Below are 21252 nucleotides of genomic sequence, written 5' to 3'. Positions count from 1 at the left end.
AGTTCTTTGGGAAAAAAAAAAAAAAAAGGAGTAAAATAAAAACAAAAGAAAGGGAGAAAGAAAAAAAAAGAGGGGGAAAAAAGGAAAGTAAAGCTAAATCTTGTTTTAAAAGACAATATTAATTTATTGCTCTGTTGGTGCTTTCGGGAGAAGGACAGTGGATGAAAATAACTTTTTTCATTTTCCACAACACATAAGGGTTGTAAAACCACTAACATGTTTAAAAACCTTGCCAGGGTCCAACATCACTTTATTTTATCTTCAATGAGAAACTAAATGTCATACTAATTATATATAAAAATTATGGTTTTTTATTTGTTCAGCTGCTTCATTGTCGCTTTTAACATGCTACAACAGGGCTAAAAAGGATGAATCCCAGAGAAAAACCCCCAAAAAACCTCTGATATCTAAATAAGTACCATGAACCACATGATGAACTAAGAGGGGAAGATTTAAAACCCACTAAACAAGAGGTAAACGAGATCACCAGATAAATAAAAAAAGGCTTAAAACAGACTCACCATATTTACAATTCCCATTAAATTACACATAAATAAATATATACATACATGAACACTGATTCCCTTATATAATAACCGTGAATCGTGTTGCAATAGAAAGTTCAAGTTGGTCGCTTTACCTTGGACAGGAAAAAGTTCTACAACTGAAGATATGACATGGAACCGCTTGTGTTTTGTGTTCAAGTTTATTCACAATACTGATAAAATGTCATCAGTCCTTTTTGCCTTTTGTATGTCTGCTGTTGCTGTTGTACTTTTTCACTTGTTTTATTTTCATTTTTAGTATGGCTACAATCTTAACTGAAGTTTATGTAAGGGAAGGTGGTGATTCAGTCCGGTGAAGCTCATAGAATTTTTAAGTATTATTTATTTCTTTTTGTTTGTTTTTTTTTAAATTTTTTAATATATTTTTAGAAAAAAAAGTCCTTTTCTTTTTTATTTTATTTTTTTGTTGGGTTTTTTTTCTCCTTTTGTTTTATTTAAAAAAAAGTTCACAAACTCAAGACAGAACTTTTTTTCTTTGCTGGCTCCGTCCCCCTGTTCTGTTCTCTTAGGCTCCAAACTGGGGTAAAACGATGGTGGCAGTGGGAAGAGGGGGGAAACTTAAGCAGGAGCAAATGGAAATGTGGATGCTGGGAAGGGGTGTGGAGAGAGGACAGAGCAGTCCTGCAGAGTCAGAGAACAGGACTGGCAGAAGGACGCTCATTCTGTTGCTGTAGCCTGGGGTGCTGGGTGCCGGGGAGAGGGAGGAGGGAGATGAATAGATCGATGCGCTATGAGGGGGAAGGGAGAGGAGTGTGTGGGAGGGGGGATCCTCACTTTCGGTGCTTCTCCTCTTTGTCGCCGCTTTTGGTGCTGTTGTCTGTGTGGCTGTTGGGGTTGTTGCTGAGGTACATTTTGTCCATGGCCTTGAGCGCCTCAGTGAGATAGTTCTGCAGGGCAGTGACGGCAGCACACACCGCCGGGCTCCCAAAGCCGTGCGAGATGAGGTTGAAGTGGGTCAGGCAGCTCTGGATGCCCGGCTCCAAAATGGGGTTGGGCCGCGAGTTCCCCAGGGGAGATCGGTCCTGAGCCAGCAGGTCGGTGAACTCTTTACAGATCTGTCTGTAGCACAAATGGAGCAGAGAGACAGAGGGAGGGAAGGAGGGAAGGGAAGAGAGAGGGAGAGAAATGAACCATCACTGGCAGCAGCAAAGCCCGTGCATTCTCCCTGCTAGACTGCACAAGCCCCTGGATCAAGGGGGCTCCTGCTCCGGAGTGCACACACTCTCTTGCTTCTCCCCCTCCTCTCTATGCATCCTTCCCCCTAATTTTCACACTTCCCCAGCACGCACAAACCTCTTCCCTTCACCTTGCATGCACACACAACAGCACACCATAAATCACACCCTGGCCCCATCCAACACACAGGCAGACAACAGGAACAGGGAGTCATATGCCTCTTGCCCCACCGCTCTCCATACCTCAGCCCTCAACACTCTCCACAAACACACATCCCTGCCCAGCCGGGATTTGGGGCACAAACACAGTTTAAAGTTCCTGAGCAGGCTTAACAGATGGGCTGTGATGTCCAAAGGTAGGTTAAGGGATTTATTCACATCTTGGAAGATCCCTTTCTTTGGAGGGAACCAGAGAGAGATGTGGGCCTCTTCCTTCACAAGGCTAAAACACACACCTGTGTGTCAGGAAGAGTGAGTGAGGGCAGAGCAGGCAATTGAGGATTTAAATTAGGGTATTCTGAAATATTTATATATGTAAATCTCTATCTCCAAATCCAAAGGGACCTTTCCACAGAGGGGAAGGCTGACGCTAACCAGCGCCTGGAAATTTCCTTCCAGGGAGGTGAGAAGGGAGGATACGAGGGCATGGTGCAGAAGATAGGTTATATCACCCACTCACTGCACAAATGGTTGGAGAAATAACGCACCTTAGCGCAAGAGAGCTCAGAGGTGTGTTGAAACAGTTTGTATTCTAAAACCCGCATTAATGTCTTCCAGCCATAAAGCAGCTCCCATCTCCTGCTTGTGTCCTCTGGCACTGTGCCCTTTGATGACACCTCCATTGGTAATTAAGGGCTACCAAACAACCCTTTTAATTTCCAGCAAACATACCAAAACAATCATTTTCTTTTCACGCACCACCTGGAAGTCTAGGCAGCCCCATCAACGATAAACTCTGCTAGCATTTTAACTGCGTACAGATTGTCATTTAAAATATATTTTTAATATCCCTGTATTTGCTAAATAACAGAGCTGCTTAGGCAGGAAGAACCATTGCCGATTTTAATGAACTGAAATCAGTTTAATGTGCCAGTTTTATTTTACTGTCAATGGGAAGCCTCCCCCTTCTACTTCAGTTGATAAGCTAAGTGAATAGGCCCAGAAAATGTTTTGCTTTGAAGAATTACTGCTTTTCTGTAACTAAACATCCACCCTCAATTTTCACAACTCACATTCAAGGTAATCTGTGCAAACTGATTTGATGGAAACCAAGCTGGGTTGCAGAGTTCTCCTACACAGGAAGGCCAATACACACCCTCACAACTTGCAAAGCCATCAACCACTGGTTCTGCAGCAAACAAATATATTCACTAATAAAAGCCCCAAACCTGAGTTTGCCCCCCTCCCTCATTTCTAAGCAACATGCCAAAAAGTTAAATGTCTTACTTTGTAGCTAGAAGCATGTTTTTTCTTGTGACTTGCTCGTTTGGATCGGAATGTTGTCGGTTGAGAAATTCAGCTACTGCTTTGGCAGGAAATTCTGTCTCACAAACATACCCAAAATCTCTAGCTAGATGCACTGCTTCTCCTGAATAGGGAGGCACAGGTGGGGATGGAAAGAAACACATGGCTCATCAGTACACATCCCACAGAGGCAAAAATCCATTTGAAAAAAACTCCAAAATACCACTACATTCTACTTGGGCTCTTCTCAAAGGCTTGGGCATTTTCTCTTTGAAAAAGTTAGGGAAAGAAATGCTAATTACATCTTATCTTGCAGTTTTCTTTGCTTCAGTTGAAGGCAATGCAAATCTGTATTTTCATGACAATTGTTAGAAGTGAAATCTCGCATAAGAATTTTTAAAAGTTCACATTGATTAACAGATACTTTTAGACAGACAGGCTCCATCCACCTAGAATGTGGGCTTCGATTTACATCTCCATACCTATGGAGAGCCATTTATGTACATTTTATTCACAGCTATTTACTCTGAAAATGTGTTTGCCTCAGCCACATCTCTATATTCTTTTGCATTGCATCAATGATTAATATTGATCATAATTACTCCTAGAGCTCTTCTAAATAAAATGCATTAAACAGCTAAGTGTTTAAAATTTAACTTGATCGCATATAATTATATGTTCACCCCCAAACAATTAGCCATGAGAATTTTAGGGTCATTCCACTGAGTCTGTCTGTTTTGTTGATTTTCAAATCTTTGGTTTTAATTTCCTGAACCAGTTGGTTTTTACTGCAGGGCTTCCTGCCATTAGCTCTAGCTCCGGAAGAACGCATGCGCCAATTAGAGCTTCAAAGCCTCAGTCCAGTGAGCTTGTTTCCATAAAATGGAGCGGATCATAAACAATAACAGTACTCTAGAAACTGCCTCATCGCTACAGGACTCAGAGCCCCAGCAATGTTTATACTATCATCTCCCCAAAATTAGCCACCATCACCAAGTTATCTGAAGATCGGGCCTCTGGTTTTGTTTTTTTTAAAAATCATTCTTTTCAAAGCCATTGTATGTGAAAGCCAAACAGAACAATAGATTACCATAAAACCTTCTCCATATTCATTAACATCACAAATAATGTTAAGCATCTACCAAATCTAGACTTTTTACAAGTTTTCCCCTCATGATTTTTTTACCACAGCGTGTCAATGCAATTGCAAAGCCTTTTCAGAAACATGAAGACGCGGTAATTTTCACACAGTATAAATATAGTTTGTTCACTAATCCTGATGTTTAAAAAAATGATGTCTGGCATCATCGCACAGTGCTCTTTTCCCCATCTCTTTGCACATGAAACATTTTTCGCAGAATGCGAAGCAACAACAAAACAAATTCCCCCCTATACAACCAAACTTAAGCTGAACCTGGACAGCTCGGGCTGAGCTTAAAAGCACTTTACAAACTGAACCGGTCTAAAATGCAGTTGAACCCATACATAAGGGGAAAGGAGAAGGATCTATTTGCAGGCCTCAAACATACTTTGTGTCAGCCAGCGTGACACAGCCACTGCTTCAAAACTAAATGACTGCAAACTCCTGAGCTCCCTACCTCCCAGTACGGACAGCACAGGACATCCCAAGGCATTAAAAGGAAGCTGCACCTTTTCTGGCCAAAGCAAAGCAGAGGAGAATGATATAGCCAAGGGAACATGTGTTCTGAAAATGAGAACCAAAAGGGAGTGGGGGCTGGTGGTGGTGCAACTTTGAGGCTTTCAGGACGCCATTAATTCATGGCTGAGGTCAAGGATTCCCAAATTAATTCAGGAAGTAATGGTCACGCATTTCTTAAACGCAGATGTCAGAAAAGTTAAATGATTTACTGTTATGTGGCTGCAGGCTGAGAGGGAGAACAAGCTTAAAGTAGCTGCAGTTTCTGACATTTAAAATCACTTGGTTGTCCACCTGTGGCAGAAGAACAACACTGAAGTACGAGAGGCTCTGCTGCCCGTAACTTCCAACCTGATACTCAGGGGTCTCTTACGGGGCTAAGCCCACAATCCCCCTTCACAGTGATCCTTCCCGTGCTGCTCCCAATGAGATCTGCTTACTCCGTAGAGGGATTACTCATTTGAATGAGTGAGCAAGATGGGGCCCTGAAAACAGCTAGCTCGGAAACTTAAAAGCAAAGAAATGGTAGAACGCTTTGCTGAGTCTGCAGGACTCGCACAAACCCGTTTCAGTTATAACAAAAAGCAAAGACACACAATTAACCTGATCTTTTTATAAGACACAGAAAATAACACCCTTCCAAATGCCAACAAGCAGCACTGACTCTGGGAAAGCAGTAAAAAAACCCCAAACGACTCAACACCAAGTCTTCTCCCATTTGGCAAAAGCAACAGGCACATTTTCAAAACGAGCCCTCCCAGCTCTTTGAGTCACTTACCCTCCACGAGTGATGTGAGCAAGGTAACGTTAGCAGCTTTACGCCTCCCGGCTGGCAGGTTTAGTCCTATTTTGTCCAGTTTCTCCCTCAGAGATCTCCCTCCATTTTTAGACTTTGCCCTGCTCCATACAGAAAGGCGTTGAGAAATGGGGCCTGGGGGAGCACCTGCTCCTACTTTGGCTCCCACCCACACATGCCCCAACACATCGCCTTCCCATGGAGGGGAATAAAGGCACAAGGGACGGGATACATGGCTGTGGGTGGCCGAAGACCAACTGTTGCTGAAAGCTGAATCCCAGCTATAGGGATGGTGCTTTGGATGTTTCCACATCTAGAGAACAGGGGCCTTCACTAAGGTCTGGATCAGCCCCAGGGCTAATGGGGAGCTCTGAGGCGGCTGCCTGAGCTCCCAAGGTGCCATGGACACAGGCAGCTTCTCCCAGGTGTGATGGGAGGAGGCCGATTTGTATGGCCGGCAGCCCCAGACCATCACCGCCCTCACACCAAACTCTACATGGCCCATCTGTGGCTCCTCAGCAGAGCTGGACTAAGTGGGGCTGCAGAGATGGGAGCTGCCTCAATTAATCCTGAATGTTATTCCCTGCCCAGGCACTGCCTAACTGCCTGGGTGAGACCACAGGGTGCCCGCCACTAAGCCGGTCATGGGGGTGCGTGCCCGTGGGCGTGTTCATGGCCACGACGGGGGCAGGGACACGCAGGGGCCCTCACGGCGGGGCTCGGGGACCGCACGAGACCGCGCGTTGCCATGGCGACAGCGCCCGGGGCCCCTCCCGCCGCCCGGCCGCGCTGCCCCGCCAGCCGCGCGCGCCCCGCCCCCTAGCGGCGGCCGCCGCACTCCCCCCGCGCCACCGCCCCGCGTGGGCGCTCGTCCTCCTCTTTCCCTGCCTCCATCCCTCCCTCCCGCACGGCACAGCCCGGCATCCCGCCTCCCGCGTCCCCCCGCCCCTCACCTCCGGAGCACTCCGCCCAGCAGGGAGGCGTTGAGGCACTCGGGCGGCGACAGGCGTCTCTGCACTTCCGCCACCGTGACCTTGTACTTGGAGGTGGAGCTGAGCAGCGAGAGGCGGCCCGGCACCGAGCAGAAGACCTCGTTGGGGTTCACCACCCCGCCGAAGAGCGCGTCCTTGTTGATGGGGATGGAGGAGACGGCGTTGTTGTTAGACTTGGAGAGGGACACGGGGCCTGCAGGGAGGGAGGAGCAGGGAGGTGAGGGTGAGGAGCGGGCGGGGAGCCGGGGAGGGAGGAGGAAGCACCCGAGCCGCTCACTGCGGCCAGCCCCGGCCCCGCACCGCCTGCGGGGCAGCGGGGACGCAGCGGGGGCACCGCTCCCCTCGCTCGTCGGGAGGCGCAAGGAGGGAGCCGGACAACCCTCGACCCGCAGCGGGGAAATTGAAAAGAGCCCGCAGCGGCCCCCCGCAGCCCCTGTCGGGCGCCGAAGCCGCCGGGTGCCGCACGTCGGTACCGCCCGTGTCGGACGGGCAGTGCCCGGGCAGCGGCGCAGCCGGCAGGATGTGTGGCAACCCCGGGGCCCCGCCAGCGCACAAATTTAGACGTGGAAAACCCGTAACGCGGAGGAGAACCGGCACCCCAAAATATATCTTGGTCCCTGTCCGGCGGCGGCTGGCGGGGAGGTGCCCTGCCGCCGTTCGGTGCCTCGGGTCCCGGCCGCCTTCCCTTTCTGCTCTGCCTTAGCCCGCTCTGCTTGGCGGGCGCAGTCCAACCAAGCGGGGGGCTCTCTCCGTTTTGGATAGATCACTTGTGACATTAATAGCTCTGGGAAGGCTAATAGATACAACAGGAGTTAAACGAACTCTTGAGATTACTAATAAAAGAGCCAATTATCATGTCGACTTGGAAAGAGCATCTCTTAAGATTTATCCCTTGCACATCTAATTTGACGTGACAAAGGCTTTACAGGCGGGGGGTGGGGGGGTATGAAACTTCAGGTTCGCTGGCTGTACAGCGATTAGGGTTAGAGAGGAGAGTGCCTCTACTCAGCACCTCTTTCCAGTGGTGGCCTGGGGACCCAAATTCCAGGCGGCCACGCAGCCATGGCACCCCTCAGAGCAGGCAGGAGCTAGCTACACCTTCCAGCCTTCCAGTTTTACTCCAACAGCATCTCACTATACAGCATCCAAACACAAAACCCATCACTTTCCACCGTTCAAGAACCTGCTTTGCAAAATGCCTTGTGCCACCTTTCCCAATCCTTCAGTTGTGGAAGAACGACGGGAAATGAAAATGGAGTGAAAAATGAAATAAATATTTTACACGATTTGGGTACCAGCTTCCAAGCAATCTAATTCCAAGTGAAGCAAGCGCACAAAGCCAACGAAAACCAAACCACCCTAACAACCGACAGACACCAGTTTCCAGAAACTCGCCCCTTGTTCTCCACCAGTCCACCTCATCACCGGCGTGATTTAAATAAGAAAACCCGGAGGAGGGAGAACAACGATTTCACTTTCACAGCCCCATTTACCAACAACGATTCAAATCCTCCTCTCAGCCAAATGCATGGGGCAAACCATGAAACCCAATTGTTCGCTAATGCACTAAAAGACCGGCTCGGATTTTCTAGATCATCTGCTAACATTTTTCCTCGTTAACGACAATAATAATTAAAATGCACGGCAAACGTGGCCATTTAAGAGGGCAGATTTTACCGCACATCGCCCATTTTTCTTTGCTTCCAACCTTTTGGCCAACACTACATGCCAGAGGAAGGAGCGCGGGGCCGGGGGGCTGGAGGGGAGAGGGGGAGGCCGGGTAAGTCCTCCCTGCGAGCAGTCCCCAGCCTGTGACGACATGTTTGGTATGCGCAAGGAAGCGGCTTACCTTTCTTAATTACAGTTTGATCTGGGATGTTAATACCGGGGTCTTCTACGTGCTGCAACAAAAGGAACAGGCAGGGATGTCAATGTACAACCACAACAAAAGGCAGGGAGGGCCGAGGTGGGATGGGGTGCGGGAGAAGTTGTGTGTCGTCTCCCCCCCCTCGCCCGCCCCCATTGCCGGGCACGGTGTAGGGAGGGAAACAACATATCCTGCATGGAGGGAGGGAGGGAAGGGAAGAAGGAGATTTGGGGGGGGATTTCCTTTATCGAGAGGAATCCTGCATCCCTCCCAGCTCTTTCCCCGATCCCCTAGAAAAATACAATAAATCACTCACACACCCCCGGGGCCCGAGTGGCCTTAAGCTTCTGAGGGCTCCCTCCTCCCGTCCCTTCTCTCCTCCCCGGGAAGCAGCCCCGGCCCGGCCCAGCCCTTCCCCGCCGCTGCGCCCGCTCCCGCGCCCGCGGGAGGGAAAGCACAAAGGAGCGCGGACCGGCGCGGGGCCGGGGGGGTCCACGCACCCCGCGCAGCCCCGGGCTCCCCCACTATTGTCCCCTCGCAGGTTCCGCGGTCGCGGCTACAGCTGGGGTTCGCGCGGCGGAGTCACGACGTGATTAGAAAGTCAAATGAAATCATGTTTTCTAATTCCAAAAACTGACAGGCAATATAATGTCTGGCTGTGTTTACAAATTAACACCAGTGCTGCTGAGATAGAAGATTTCGCAATCGTTACAAAACCCAGGCATTACCATTTAAAAAACTATTACTTCCTTCTCTAGTCTTTGTCCAACAATAATACTGATTCTAACATTTTCCATTCTGTCTTGGATTTATGCTCCTGTTAATTGTGCCTGATCTCAATGATTCCGGGTGGATGGTACTAAGTTGCTTTATTACAGGTTTTATTATACTCAATGCTCTCATTTGTAACTTGCCTAAAGTGCTTCTGGATTTAAGTATAATTAAATTGAGAAATGTTCAGAAATGACTACTGCTGCAGTTCTTGTGTTTTAACTATATGGGGAAATATGATCCCTTTATGCATGCACCCTAAACCCATAAAGTAAATGTAGTGTGGCATAATACTTTTATTTGTGTTATTTCTACACATATTCCGTACAGGGAGGACTGTTAAGTTTAAAATCCCACAGAGATATTTATGATTAAATAATTTTCACCGTCTACTTGACTTTCTTAAATATTTAGCAGTTGTTTTTATTAAAGGTTAACTGTTGCAGCAACAGAAAAATTCAAAAATTAAGCTCCCGAGTCAGATTTCTGTAAAAGTTTTTTTTTTTTTTAAACTAGATAAAATACTCCTAAAAGATACACCCTCTTATTTTGTACTCTCTTTCATGAAGCCTGCTGATTCAGTCTTACAGAGAAAAAAAAATGGTTAGGCTGGCTCAAGGATTTAAACCAGATGGCATTTGGTTTTCACGAAGTATAGCAATGCTATTAATTCATAGATCTGCAGAGGAGGCTTCCCGAATCAGCCCACTGCCATAGAGCACAACTGAGGAGAGGGAGAATTCAAGAGAACATTTTAGGTCATGTTCTTCCTACAGCAATCAGGGGCTTGCAGTCAACAAATTAGTTTATTCTTGCGATTGCCTCCATGTTATTTTATATCAAGTTTAAAGAATTGACCTGCTTTTAACGGATCCAAATTGCTTACTAAATCCTCCACTTTGGAAAACGTATGCGTTTATTGCAAAACTGCTAAACACAACCAGCAATTTTCTGTGGCTAATTTAGCCAGATGAGGGCTGTAATAAATTCACTATTTTCCCTGAGTATAATTTACAAAAGATTTCAAAATGACCCCCAAAAATAGGTAAGCTCATCTGAACATTATCCTTGCAACACGAAACTGTACTCATTAAACTGTCAGCAAATATATTGTTGTAATATTTGATCCTGTAATTTGGGATGGCATTTCGGCAAAAATCACATCCAGATACCGCAGTTCCCTCCTCCTCTTTCCTCCTGCAAGTCAAGCAGCTTCAGTCCCTCAGCATGAGCTCTGTGGGCTTTAATAAATTTATTGCCATGTTCTAATTCCATTTTTGGGGAGAAACCCAGAAAGATGAACTTTGATCACAACCTATCATGTTGCATAAGACCACTTTCCTAACTGAACAATAGCCCTGGCTTGCTTTGTAAGTAGCCTGTGCACTAATGTCATGCTTAATTAGAAATCATTTTTAAAGTGTGTACTCATCGATAACAGAATTAGGTCCCCCAAATAATACATCCTCCAATAGGCTCCCAACATTTAATTTAATATAGGGTGTAGCAGGTCTGACTCGAATTCGATAACCTATAGGTAATGATTTATGAGGTCATCCCTTTGCACCGCTACTAAAAGAAGGAGGCAGCATTTTACTATACCTCTTCCCTGATTTGTCAATTAATTCCTTTAGAGAAGATGATCTGCCCATACCCTCTTATAACTTTGGATGTGGTTATCTCATATGCCAGTCCTGTAATCATGGGAAACCAATTTTTCCTTCTTAGGCCACTTTACCCCACTTTCCCCCCATCCCCCCTTTACATTTGTGAGATCTCGTTAAATGTCCTCACAGGCATTTCAGACTCATGTCTTTCCCAAGGCAGTAAGAAATCCCCAAATCCACGGCCCTGTGGTGATATTATATATTCTTCCAATCGTAACAGCTTATTGTCATTGAGAAGGAAAGATATTGTTAACGATGACAGTAATTTGATTTATTTATATTTTAGTGGGCAAGTTAGCAGGGAGGCGTCGCACAGGGACGAGCTGTGAGAACCTTTTGTTCTAGGTGGGGGTTTCACTTTTCCCTGGGGGGGGGGGAGTTCTCTTCTTCCCTCCCTCTCTTTTTTTTTTGGGGGGGGGGGGTTGGTTCCCCTCCCTCCCTCTACCCCCGACGTTGAGCTCCGGCGTTAAGAGGGAGGAGTGGGCCCTGGGGCGGCCCCTTGGCTTACCGGCACGTCCTCGATGGCGTGGGGGATGGAGTGGAGGGGCAGGTCGGCCAGCCCCGAGCCCAGCCCGTGCGGGGCGTGCAGCAGGTCGTCGTGCCGCCGGTAGTCCCTGCGTGGGTCGAGCCCCGAGAGCTGGTGGGGCAAACCCCGGTGCGTGTGGAGCAGCCCCGTCTCCTGGCTCTGCCTCTGTCCCGGCCATCCTGGATGCTGGGGCTGTGGCTGGGCATGGAGGGGGTTGAGGCTGTACGGGTCGTTCACGTGGGAGTAGGGGTCCTGAGACTGGGGGTAGATGGGCTGGTAAGGGGGGGGAAAGTAAGGGGGCTGGAAGTCGGCGTTGGGGGTGTGGGAGAGCGGTGGGGCGCTGGTGTAGGGAGACTGACCCACGGTCCCCAACTGGGGTAGCCGGGCTGTCCCGTTGCTGGTACTGTCGTGGCGCTCCTGAGGTGGGGAGCGGGAGCGGGGGGGCGTTGGAGGGTGGAGGGGGGGTAGAGGAGGGGGAGGAGGGGGGAGGGGAAAGGAGAAAAGAAAAACAAAGATAATATCAAACTGATTCTCCTCAAAATCGGCTTGAAAATTTCATCTATAGGGCAATGATGGGCAAATCATCGTCTCCGAGGCAGAGAAAAGCAGATCTGGAGATCTCTCTGCCTCTGATTTCCCTTCCCAAATAATTAAGGGGCAGTCTCGCTTTTTAAAAAACAATAATAACGGCAATAATGATAACAGCAATAATAGCAATAATTACAACAGGACTGCTTATAAAAATTAATAAAACATTGCGGCGGTACAGGGTGGATTCACAACAGATCGCGCCCCTGCATTTCAGGAGCAGGTATTTCCCACAAATAAAAAGAATAATTCACAAGCGGGCGTTATTGAAATAATAATTCTGCCACAACCCAAAATCCTTCCTCTGGCCCTTAACAGAACCGAGATAAATACTGTCGCTGAGATTACCGATCGCGTCCCAAGAAAACCCTGCAAAATCCAAGCCCACTGCCATTTTGTCACCAGAAGACGCCGAAATAGGCTCCAAACAAACCGGTCGTTCCCCCCAAGAGTTTTAGAAATGTTTCGGAGCGAAAGCACTGCCGTTGTTCCCCACTTACGGGGAGAGCCGTCCCGATGCCCGACCGAACCCCGGGCTCGCCAGCGTGCGATTTCGGAGCGCAGCGGGCAGCGGCGGCCCGGCCGCCGGGGAAGCGGAGGAATGCGGCAGGCAGCCGGGGGAAGCGCCGCCGCCCCGACGGGCGAGCGGCACCGGAATGAGCCCGGGCGTTTCGGCACGGCTCCGCCGGCTCTCGAGGCCGGGCAGATGAGCCCACATGAACGTCTGGGGAAAAAGGAATGGCCTCCACGGAGGAGGATTCGAAGGAAAGAACCACGATCCCGAAAAAGGGAAACGAGAAAGCGAAAATATTACGTTTTGCAGGTGGCAAGGTGAAGGAATCGAAGCGGTAGGGTCCAAGCAAAGCCTTTTGCCATTCGCTCAAAGCAGACCAAAAAAAAAAAAAAAAAAGAAAAGGGGGGGAGGGGGAGGGAAGAAAAGAAAAATAAAGAGAGAAGGGGGAAAATGTAAACCACCGAATTTATAAAAATGAAGGAAAGGAAAAAAGCCCTCTCCGGAAAGCTGGGTGCGAAACCCCCACTGCCACCGCCGACAACAATAGCAACACCCAGCGCGCACCGAACCCCCTCCGAGAGAAACGTGAAGCAACTCACCATAGCCGAAAAACTGTGCACTAACATCTGCGAAGAGTCGGGGGTTACAAGTCAAGGTAGAAAAAATAACGAAAAGGCAGAGGAAAGGGACCGGCGAAGCGCGCAGCCCCCGGCGGAGCCCCGCGGGTGCGGGCGCGGCGCGGGCGCGGAGGGAGCGCGGCCGGAGCCCGGCGCTAGGCGCGGGCGGCAGGACCGGGGCGCCGGGGCTGCTCCTGCACCGCGGGCGCGCCACGATAATCCATCAGAACTTGCACCGATCTCTGCTGCCCTTCATCGAGTGTTCCCAAGGCGAGCTCTCTATCCTGGCGCGGTGTGAGGAGTCAAAGTTGGTTTCTTTTTTTCTTTTTTTTTTTTTTTTGTTTTGGTTTTTTGTTTGTCTGTTTTGCGCTTTTTTTTTCTTTTTTTTTTTTTTTAGCGTGTGTGTGTTTGTTTCTTAATCCTTTTTTTTCCTCTGACTCTTTTCTTTCTTTTTCTCCTTTGACTTAGCTGCTGCTTCACTTGAGCTCCTAATAACAGATCTGCTGCCTTCCTGGAGACTCCTAATAGCAGATATTCATGACTATTAATATTACACGAACACTTAATAAGGGAAGAATGGCTGGAAATCGAGCGTGAAGCGAGAAGGCAACTCAAGGCAGAGCCTGTTCTAAATGACGTCCATTGAATGAAGAATCAGTGTATCTAATCAGAGATGGGGGAGAGGGAGAGGGAGAGAGAGACAAAAAGGGAGAGAGAGGGAGCGGGAGAGAGAGAGGGGGCACATGCTGCTGCGTCTGACGAATCACAGGAAAGGGGCAACATTTTAAAAGGTTGCAGGGCATGCAAAAGTGAAAGAGAAAGAGATCCGGAGAGAGGGAGAGGGTGGGAGCCAGGAGGGGGGTGCAGAAGGGGGGTGTGGGGGGGGGGAGTGGGAGAGACGGGCAGGAGAGAGGGGAGGGGGCGCGGGATCTCCCGCCTTCCTTCCTCACCTTCGCTTCGCTTCCCTTCCCTTCCCCCCGGCTACCGCCTCCCCATGTCCCCAGCCCCGCAGTCCTTCGCGGGCGCACCTCGGGCTGCGGCTGCTGCGCGTAGCCGGCCTCAAAGCCCAGGGAGAAGAGCGGCTGCTCGCTTCCCGCTTGGTTCTTGCTGCCCTCGGCCGCACCGCCGCCGCCTTTGCGCGGGGTGGGCTCCGCGGGCCCGCCCGCCGCCGCCGCCCCGTCCATGCCTCGACGGCGCCCCGCCGAGGGGCTCCCCTCGCCGCTGCCCCCGCGGCGGCCGCCCCGTGCCGCCGAGCCGGCTCGCCTCCGTGCCCCGCGTCCCGGAAACCGGCTGGGAAAGTTTTTTTGGGTGTCTCCCCCTCTGGGTGTCAGCCCTCCTCCTCCTCCTCCTCCTCCTCCGGTTCGAGCCCAACGCCGAGACCAGCGGGCGCCCGGGGCGGGGGGGCTGGGGAGCCCAAGGAGCATCCGCCGGGCTCCCCGCGGCCCCCCTCTAGGAGGATCCGGGAAGAGACGGGGGAAAAAGGCAGGAGGCAGCAAGGCGGGGAGGGAAGGAGGGCGGGAGGGACGCGGGGGGGAGCGGGAGCCGGGAAAAGAGGCAAGGCGAGCGCTTCTCCCGGCCCAGACAAGCCGGGGCTCCGGCGCAACCCGTCGGACTGGCTGTGCAACTCCCAAACAACTCCCTTAAAACAGGCACCGCTCCGCTCGCCGCCGCCGCTGCCCCGCCGCAGCCGCCGCGCCGCCGGCGCCCGGCCCCACGCTCCGCCCGCCCGCCCCGACCCCCCGGCGCTCCGGCCGCCCCGGGCGCTGAGCGCGGCTGGCCGAGCTTTCATGCCTTTATTCTGGGTTTATTTCTGCTTATCTTTTTTTCTTTTTCATTCCTTTGTTTTTTTCTTTTTTTTTTTTTTTTTTTTTAATTTTCAAGGCAAGTCCTACCCCCGGCACGGTACAGCCACCCTCTTTTCTATCCTCTCTAAAAGTGTCCTCGCACCCGAGGTAAACACGGAGAGCCAACCCTACACGTACGCACAAAATCCGGCGGGTTCGAGGAGCGGCTGCTGCTCCCTCCGTGTTTGGTAACACCTCGGTGCGAAGTCCCATTAACGCAAGGCAACAAAAACCATTTGCGATGAAATCCACACGCTCGCACGTGTGCAAACTGGAAGACCGGTCCTGAGGGGAGGGAGGGGAAAGAGGAACGCTTTCCACCCGAAATGCAGCTGAGGAATATGTGACTTTTTTTCCGGGTTGTATAAAAAATTAAAAAAAAAAAAACCAACAACCAAAACAGAAACAAAAAAAACCGACCCACCCAACCAAAAATAATAATTATAAAAACCCTAAACAGCCCACAAACTCCAACATCCCTGACACCTCATTCATAGAAATCAAGCACCCGCCAACGAGCGGTTCTAAAAGCTCAGCTCTCGCATCGGGAGACAGCTTCATCTCAAACTCCTCGATCCGGGACTAGATCACCAAGTCACTTAGTCGGCGCTGAGCCTGCCGAGTCCTCGGTCTCTTTCCTAAACTACAGCATCGCCCAAAACAGCGTCAGGTCGGACGGGAGAGTGCCCCCTTCGACCCAGAGATGCATGTCGCCAAGGCTCCGCCGAGGCTGAGGGGATCTTCCCGCGTGGGTCATGACCAAATAACAGCGTTCACTTGCAAAGTAGAGTCTTTTATTGCGCGGTTTGAACGCACTGCACAGGCAACTTTTTCGAAACGGGTGACAACAGTATTCGTTGGTTTGAGACTAGGCATGGGTCCTGGGCATCACTCTTCTTTTTCCTCTTCTTCTCCTTTTGTCAGATTAAAAGACACTCGCCTCTTTCTAAAAATATGGATGCACACACAGACACAGAGAGAGATGCGCGCACACAATCTGTGCTGAACGGCTCCAAAACCGAATGAGGTGGATTTAATTTTTTTTTTTTTCCCAAGCGATTGAATTACTATATCTCAAACCCGTGGGAATGTGGCCCTGAAAATTTGGAGGCTGGGGGAACACTGCTCCCAAACCCGTGATTTCAGTTAGGCAGCTGACCCCTGTAAATTTGTGCAGCTCGGTATAATGAACCCGCAGATATATCGAAAAGGCTGCATTTAAGCGTCGGTCCTGAGCCAATTTATTGGGATGCCTCGGGTACCTAGAGAGCAAGAATGATTCTCTTCCCTTTGTCTCTTTGCCTTTTCATTCATTCATCTGTCCATTCATTCAGCCAGCCGCCTATCCATCCATCCATCCATCCATATGGATGAGTGTAGCATCCTACAAGAGCCTTATCTATGGAGGATCTACCTATAGACCAGGCTGCTTCTGGATCCTGTTTGCCTTTCCTCATACACTTCCGACAAAGCCGTGTTTCCACGAGCCCCGAAGTTCCTGGGGAAGGACCCCAGCCCTCTCCGGCTGCAGGACCGCAAGGAAGCCTGACGACGGAGTAGAAGTTTTCCTAAACGAAATTGAGAGACGGAGGGATGCTGAGGGCTCCCGCTTGCAGCTGTGGGGCCGGGGCTCTGCCCGGGCCCGGGGGAAGCGCTTACCTCACATTCCTCATACTTGATATTATCCGTCAGTTTCCAAAGCATTTTCATGGATTGGCGTGAGAGAGAGGATTTGGTTCTCCCTGCCTTGCCTCTCCCTACGGTGGCGGTGCCGGGCGGCGTGGGGAGCGCGGCTGGCGGAGGCTCGGCAGCGCTCCCGTCCGCGCTCGGAGATCTCCCTCTAATGGTGGAAACTTTTCCCTTTTCCAGCTCTTTACCCACAGTCTAATCGCCTCATTAGCATATCAACAACAGCCCAATTGCTCGCCAGCACAACAACCTGCAGCGATGGACACAGGTAGAAGGGACCCACGAGCAAAAAAAAAAAAAAAAATAAAAATTATCAACAACAAAAGCTTTCTTCGACCTGCCGAGCCCCGGCGCGGGGGAGTCAGTGGGCCCTGCCTGTCTGCCCCCGAGCCTCGGCCTGCCAGAGGGGAGGAAAGTGGCCAGCGAAATCAAAGAGGCTACCGTCCGATCTGCAGAGAGTTTAGGGCTAGCCATGAAGCCACCCCATGGCATTTATCTCTCCCCCACCCACTTTTTTTCCTTTTTTTTTTTTTTTTCCGCGGGGATTAAAGAAAGCAAAGCAAGGAGAAACGACAGTCGAGTCCTGCTCGAACGAGGTTATTGTCTGCGGAGGCTTCTGTTGCCCTCTGGATTTGGCTTTTTTTTGTGGATATTTTAAAAGCGTCTTTCCTTCGCTACCTATTTTTTTTTTTTTCTTCTCGGCTCGGTTGGCTATTGGTCTTCAAAAAAAACACCACCCCAAACAAATCCAGCATTATCTCCCAAATAGAAGTGGGCGAGCGGTAAATTGAATGTAGCAGGAGCCAAAAAGTCTTTTGCAAGCACTTGAGCAAAAGGACAAAACAATGACCACAATAAAAGTTTGATACTTTCTTAGGTGGAGCGCTTCATTTGCTTAACAATATGCTGCTAAGAGAGCGCTCAGGCCGCCCTCCTGGGGGGCTGCTTCTCCACCCTTCCCCTCTTTTATTTCCCCGAGTGCCCAGCCTTGCTCCATCCACAGAAGGCTTCGTTTTTCCCGTTTTTCTTCCCACCCCCCCCCCCCCCGCCCCCCGGGTGATCCCTCGCTGCTCCGAAGGGCGAGGCATTCCCCTCTCCGTGGGGCTGGTGTGTCGGGCCTGGCGCAGCTCCCCACGCTAGCCGTGTCCCCAGGCGTCCCCAGGAGCCGGGCATCCCCATGGCTCCCTGTGCACCTGGCTGCCCTGCTGCTCACCGAAACTTCCTTTTGCCGACGGCAAAACCTGCCTTGTCGGCCTGGAAGACCCTCCCGGGGCCACCCTCCCACCCCCGCCCTCGACGTCGGAGGAAAATTTACTGCCTCTGGGAGCAAATGGCCCCTGCACTCCGATGGGGAGCCGCAGTGGGCCCTCAGGGGCCCGGCCCACATGTCGCCACGCCGGGAAGGGTGGCAAAGCCTCCGGGCTCCCGGGACTGCTCCTTCACACACGCAAACATCCATGTCCCCAAAACGGATTTTTTTTTTTTTTTCCTTTCCCCTTCTCCCCTCCTCCACCATACTCCCACCTCCGATGCTCTTTTTCACCAGCGCTTTTGTCTGCCACTGGCAGGAGAGTAAATTGTTTTTTTTACTCCCATTGAGGTTCAAATAGAGCTGGCATATTAAGCCTAGTTAATGCCCCGGGGGGGTGGGGGGAGTGCTGGAGATGAGAAAAAGAGGAGGGAAGGGGGTTGACGAAGGGGCCCATCGCCCCTTAGCGCCGTCCTGTCTGAACCGGGGCGGTCGGGAAAGCCTCCCACCCGGGACAGCCTCCCACCTGCGGCTGCTCGGGACTCCCGTGGGCCAAAGGCCTGACCCTTTTGCCTTCTCTCGCCAGGCCCGGGCCGGTGAAGCGCAGCGTTGCGAGGGGAGGGGGCGGTTTTCCCCGAGAGATCCACACGAGGCAGCGGGAGGCGGGTCCGCGCAGTCCGGCCCCTCCGGCCAGGAGCGGCGAGGGGGGCCCCACAGCGCCGGGGAGAAGGACCAAAAAAGGCTCGGGTGTAAGGAAAAGTCGGGAATAGATTTCAAGGCCGATAACCCATAAATACGATTGTGCAAGAATTGATTTCAGTGAAAGAAAAGAAAATCTTCTTTTGATCACTTCCTCGCACCGGTCTGATAAAAAGATGTTAGCAGATGTAAAAATAAATTAAATATTTTTGTTTACTTTTTTTTTCCCCACCTTTTTTGTTTTTCTTGGGTTTTTTTAGACGACTTGCTGCTACCCTAAAGAAATAAAAAATAAGGTCGTCTGGGGAAAGATTTAGTCGAGAGATTTGAAAAGTTGGGAGCAGAAAAAGAAACTAGGCTCCCATCTGGAACTGGACTGTCCTGGGGAAGAAGTAAATTTTCAAAAAGTCCATTTTTCCAAGAAAATCCCGTGCTTGAACAGGACGGCGCATCTTTCCTTTCATTAGTCGGCAAACCGCGGTCATCCGGCCCGAGCGGACGGGCATCACGGCGCTGCAGGGTTTTTCAAGTGCGTCCCGGTTTGGGAGCCTCCGTAACTCCACACGTGTAGTCTCGGCCCCGGTGCTTGCGGGTCCTCTCGGGTCCGTGGAGCCGGGCGAGGCCCCGGCGGGCCGCGTGTTCCCCGCCTGGCCTCTTTCTCTGGTGGGCTCTGCTTTTCCCTTCAGCTCATCCCCGCGGGTGTGCTTTCCACGGGCGCCCCCGGCGCATCTACTGCCGGGTGGGAGCCGGCAGCGTTATTTTTCCATGGGACAGGCTGGGGTGGGAGCTCATAGAGAGGTTTCAGCTCCCGCGACACGTCCCCGATGCGCGGCGGGTCACGCCGGAGGCTGCGGGCCCTGCCCCGCGTGGGGTCCCGCCGCGTTCCGTGGGCAGCCCCCGGGCTCCGCGGCGGGCCGGCCGCCGCCAGCCCCGGGCACAGGGACGCCGGGCGGGCACACACCGCCCTCGGCCGGCCCACGCTGTCGGGGTCGTGTCACCCGTGGCGGCGGCGGAGCAGCCCTCGCCCCTCTCGACCCCAGTCCACCGCTCTCTACCTGTTGCACTCGGGCCTCACGAGTGGCCGCGGGCAGCCCCCAGCACCGAGAGCCGCAAAACACCCAACCCCAGCGTCAGGCTCGCTCCCACTCCCTCCGGGCCCGTCACCTTTCTCACTCCTGCCTCCCGTCCCAAAATAACAATAAACCCCCCCAGGGCAGAGGGTCACCTTACCTGCCAGTCCCCCATCTTGGCAAGGAGAGACATCCTGGCTGCGGGCTCCGAGTCCCCAGGTCCCTGCTGGTCATGGACTGCGAGGGCAAGCCACTCGCCTGGGACGCCTGTGGGTAAATCCTCCCCTTACCTGCGCCGGGACTCTCTCACCTGGCCATAAAGAGCTGGGTGCTCCCTGCCCGCGCCTGCGCGCTGCCTCCGCGCTGCCTGCGCGCTGCCCCCCGCCACCGCGCTCCCACCGCGCCCGCCCGGCCCCGCTGCTCCCGGGGAGACGGCGGCGGTGCCCCCCGGAAGGCTCCCGAGCGTGCCCTGGGCATCCTGCAGCCGCCGGACGCCTGCCCGCTTCGCCATGGTGCCGTGTCCCGGCGCTCCCCCCACCCCGAGCAGAGGGCAACTCTGTCTCTGTCCGCCCGGGTGCCCGCCCGCGGCCGGGGGGGCGGACGAGGCCCCCGAGCTTCACCTTCCCCCGGGGGGCCAGTAGGTTACCTCGGGGACAAGTTGTCAAGGAGTACATGGACGTAGTAGTAATAATAATAATAATAATAATAATAATGACAACATTAAAGGCAAAGCACCGGGAGGGCTGAACTAGCCCAAATGGGTAACGGAGGCACTGCGAATGGCCAGGGGAGTCCGGGGAGAAACAAAGACACCCCATCCAGTGCAGACGGTCTTTCCAGCCCCTGGTACGGGGTCGGCAGCGGCCGGGGTGATGCGTCACCAGGCTGGCCGGGGTCTGTCCCACTGGGCTGAGCGGGAGCGGCGTAGGGTGAGGGATGCAGCGTTCCCCCGGGGAAAGCTGGCCTGCGACAGCCTGTGGCCCTTGGGCCTCCCCACGTCCGTACCCCTTGCCCCGCCCACGTTTTGTTGGTTTTTTTTCCCTCGGGGATTCGAGTGCCGAAGTGCCCTGGAAGCTCGCCAGTGTGTCGCGCAGCCCTGATTTCACACCCCGAAAAAGTGAGGAAGCCTGGACCCTGCCTCATTTCCATGGGCTGGACACTGGGGGCGTGGGGAGAAGCAGTACTCCAGCTACAGGATTTTGGAGAGGGATGCAAACAACTTCCACTTCGCAGTTGCACAGCAAGCCCTTTCACATTTCAGAGACAGGTGAACGGGGCATCATGTCCCAGGTATGGGACAGTCTGAGACTTCCTGGGTGTCGGGGTGCGTTGTCACCCACCAGTGAGGTTGTGTTGGGTTGGGTCCTGGGCTGACGCCAGTCTCCAGTAGAAGGAGGGGAATCGCACCCCCTCCCCCACCATAAGGGCTTGGATACAAGGACCTTATAGATGGAAGTTTCAGCCCTGCGTCCAGGCAGGTGGGAAAAGGGAAGCAAGAGCT

At 52.1% G+C, this 21252-nt stretch overlaps 1 protein-coding gene and 1 long non-coding RNA gene across 6 annotated transcripts; both read right to left on the bottom strand.

Moving 5' to 3' along the window:
* Positions 1-1040: 1040 nt before the first annotated feature.
* Positions 1041-20055, bottom strand: TFAP2A (transcription factor AP-2 alpha). Of its 5 annotated transcripts, none has more exons than XM_048309463.1 (8): positions 19912-20055; positions 11841-11898; positions 11464-11739; positions 8500-8551; positions 6612-6843; positions 5641-5759; positions 3188-3329; positions 1041-1625 (listed from the first exon to the last, which is right to left on the bottom strand). In XM_048309463.1, the coding sequence occupies exons 1-8, from the start codon at positions 19983-19985 to the stop codon at positions 1337-1339; spliced, it is 1242 nt and encodes a 413-aa protein (XP_048165420.1). In that variant the 5' UTR covers positions 19986-20055; the 3' UTR covers positions 1041-1336. The 5 variants fall into 5 exon arrangements, with proteins under 5 accessions (XP_048165420.1, XP_048165427.1, XP_048165406.1 ...); XM_048309470.1 differs by lacking the exon at positions 19912-20055 and adding an exon at positions 16704-17027; XM_048309449.1 differs by having other exon boundaries at positions 11464-11898; positions 19912-20038.
* Positions 13656-14313, bottom strand: LOC125328582. Its single transcript, XR_007204780.1, has 2 exons — positions 14229-14313; positions 13656-13721 (listed from the first exon to the last, which is right to left on the bottom strand). It is a non-coding gene; the product is annotated as an uncharacterized LOC125328582 (long non-coding RNA).
* Positions 20056-21252: the final 1197 nt, after the last annotated feature.

The sequence above is a fragment of the Corvus hawaiiensis genome, chromosome 1, assembly GCF_020740725.1.
Source record: "Corvus hawaiiensis isolate bCorHaw1 chromosome 1, bCorHaw1.pri.cur, whole genome shotgun sequence".
NCBI lineage: Eukaryota > Metazoa > Chordata > Aves > Passeriformes > Corvidae > Corvus > Corvus hawaiiensis.
The sequence above is the reverse complement of the archived record's forward strand: the minus strand, read 5'-3'. Positions and strand labels throughout refer to the sequence as shown.

What these genes read in the sequence shown, in the direction of transcription:
- TFAP2A (XM_048309446.1), bottom strand. Translation starts at nt 16,754, where the DNA reads ATGAAAATGCTTTGGAAACTGACGGATAATATCAAGTATGAGGAATGT. An exon ending in CTGGGCGGAGTGCTCCGGAG is followed by an intron (nt 5,760 to 6,611) that starts GTGAGGGGCGGG and finishes TGTATGGAGCAG; the next exon opens with GGCAAAGTCTAAAAATGGAG. An exon ending in GCTCACATCACTCGTGGAGG is followed by an intron (nt 3,330 to 5,640) that starts GTAAGTGACTCA and finishes CTCCCTATTCAG; the next exon opens with GAGAAGCAGTGCATCTAGCT.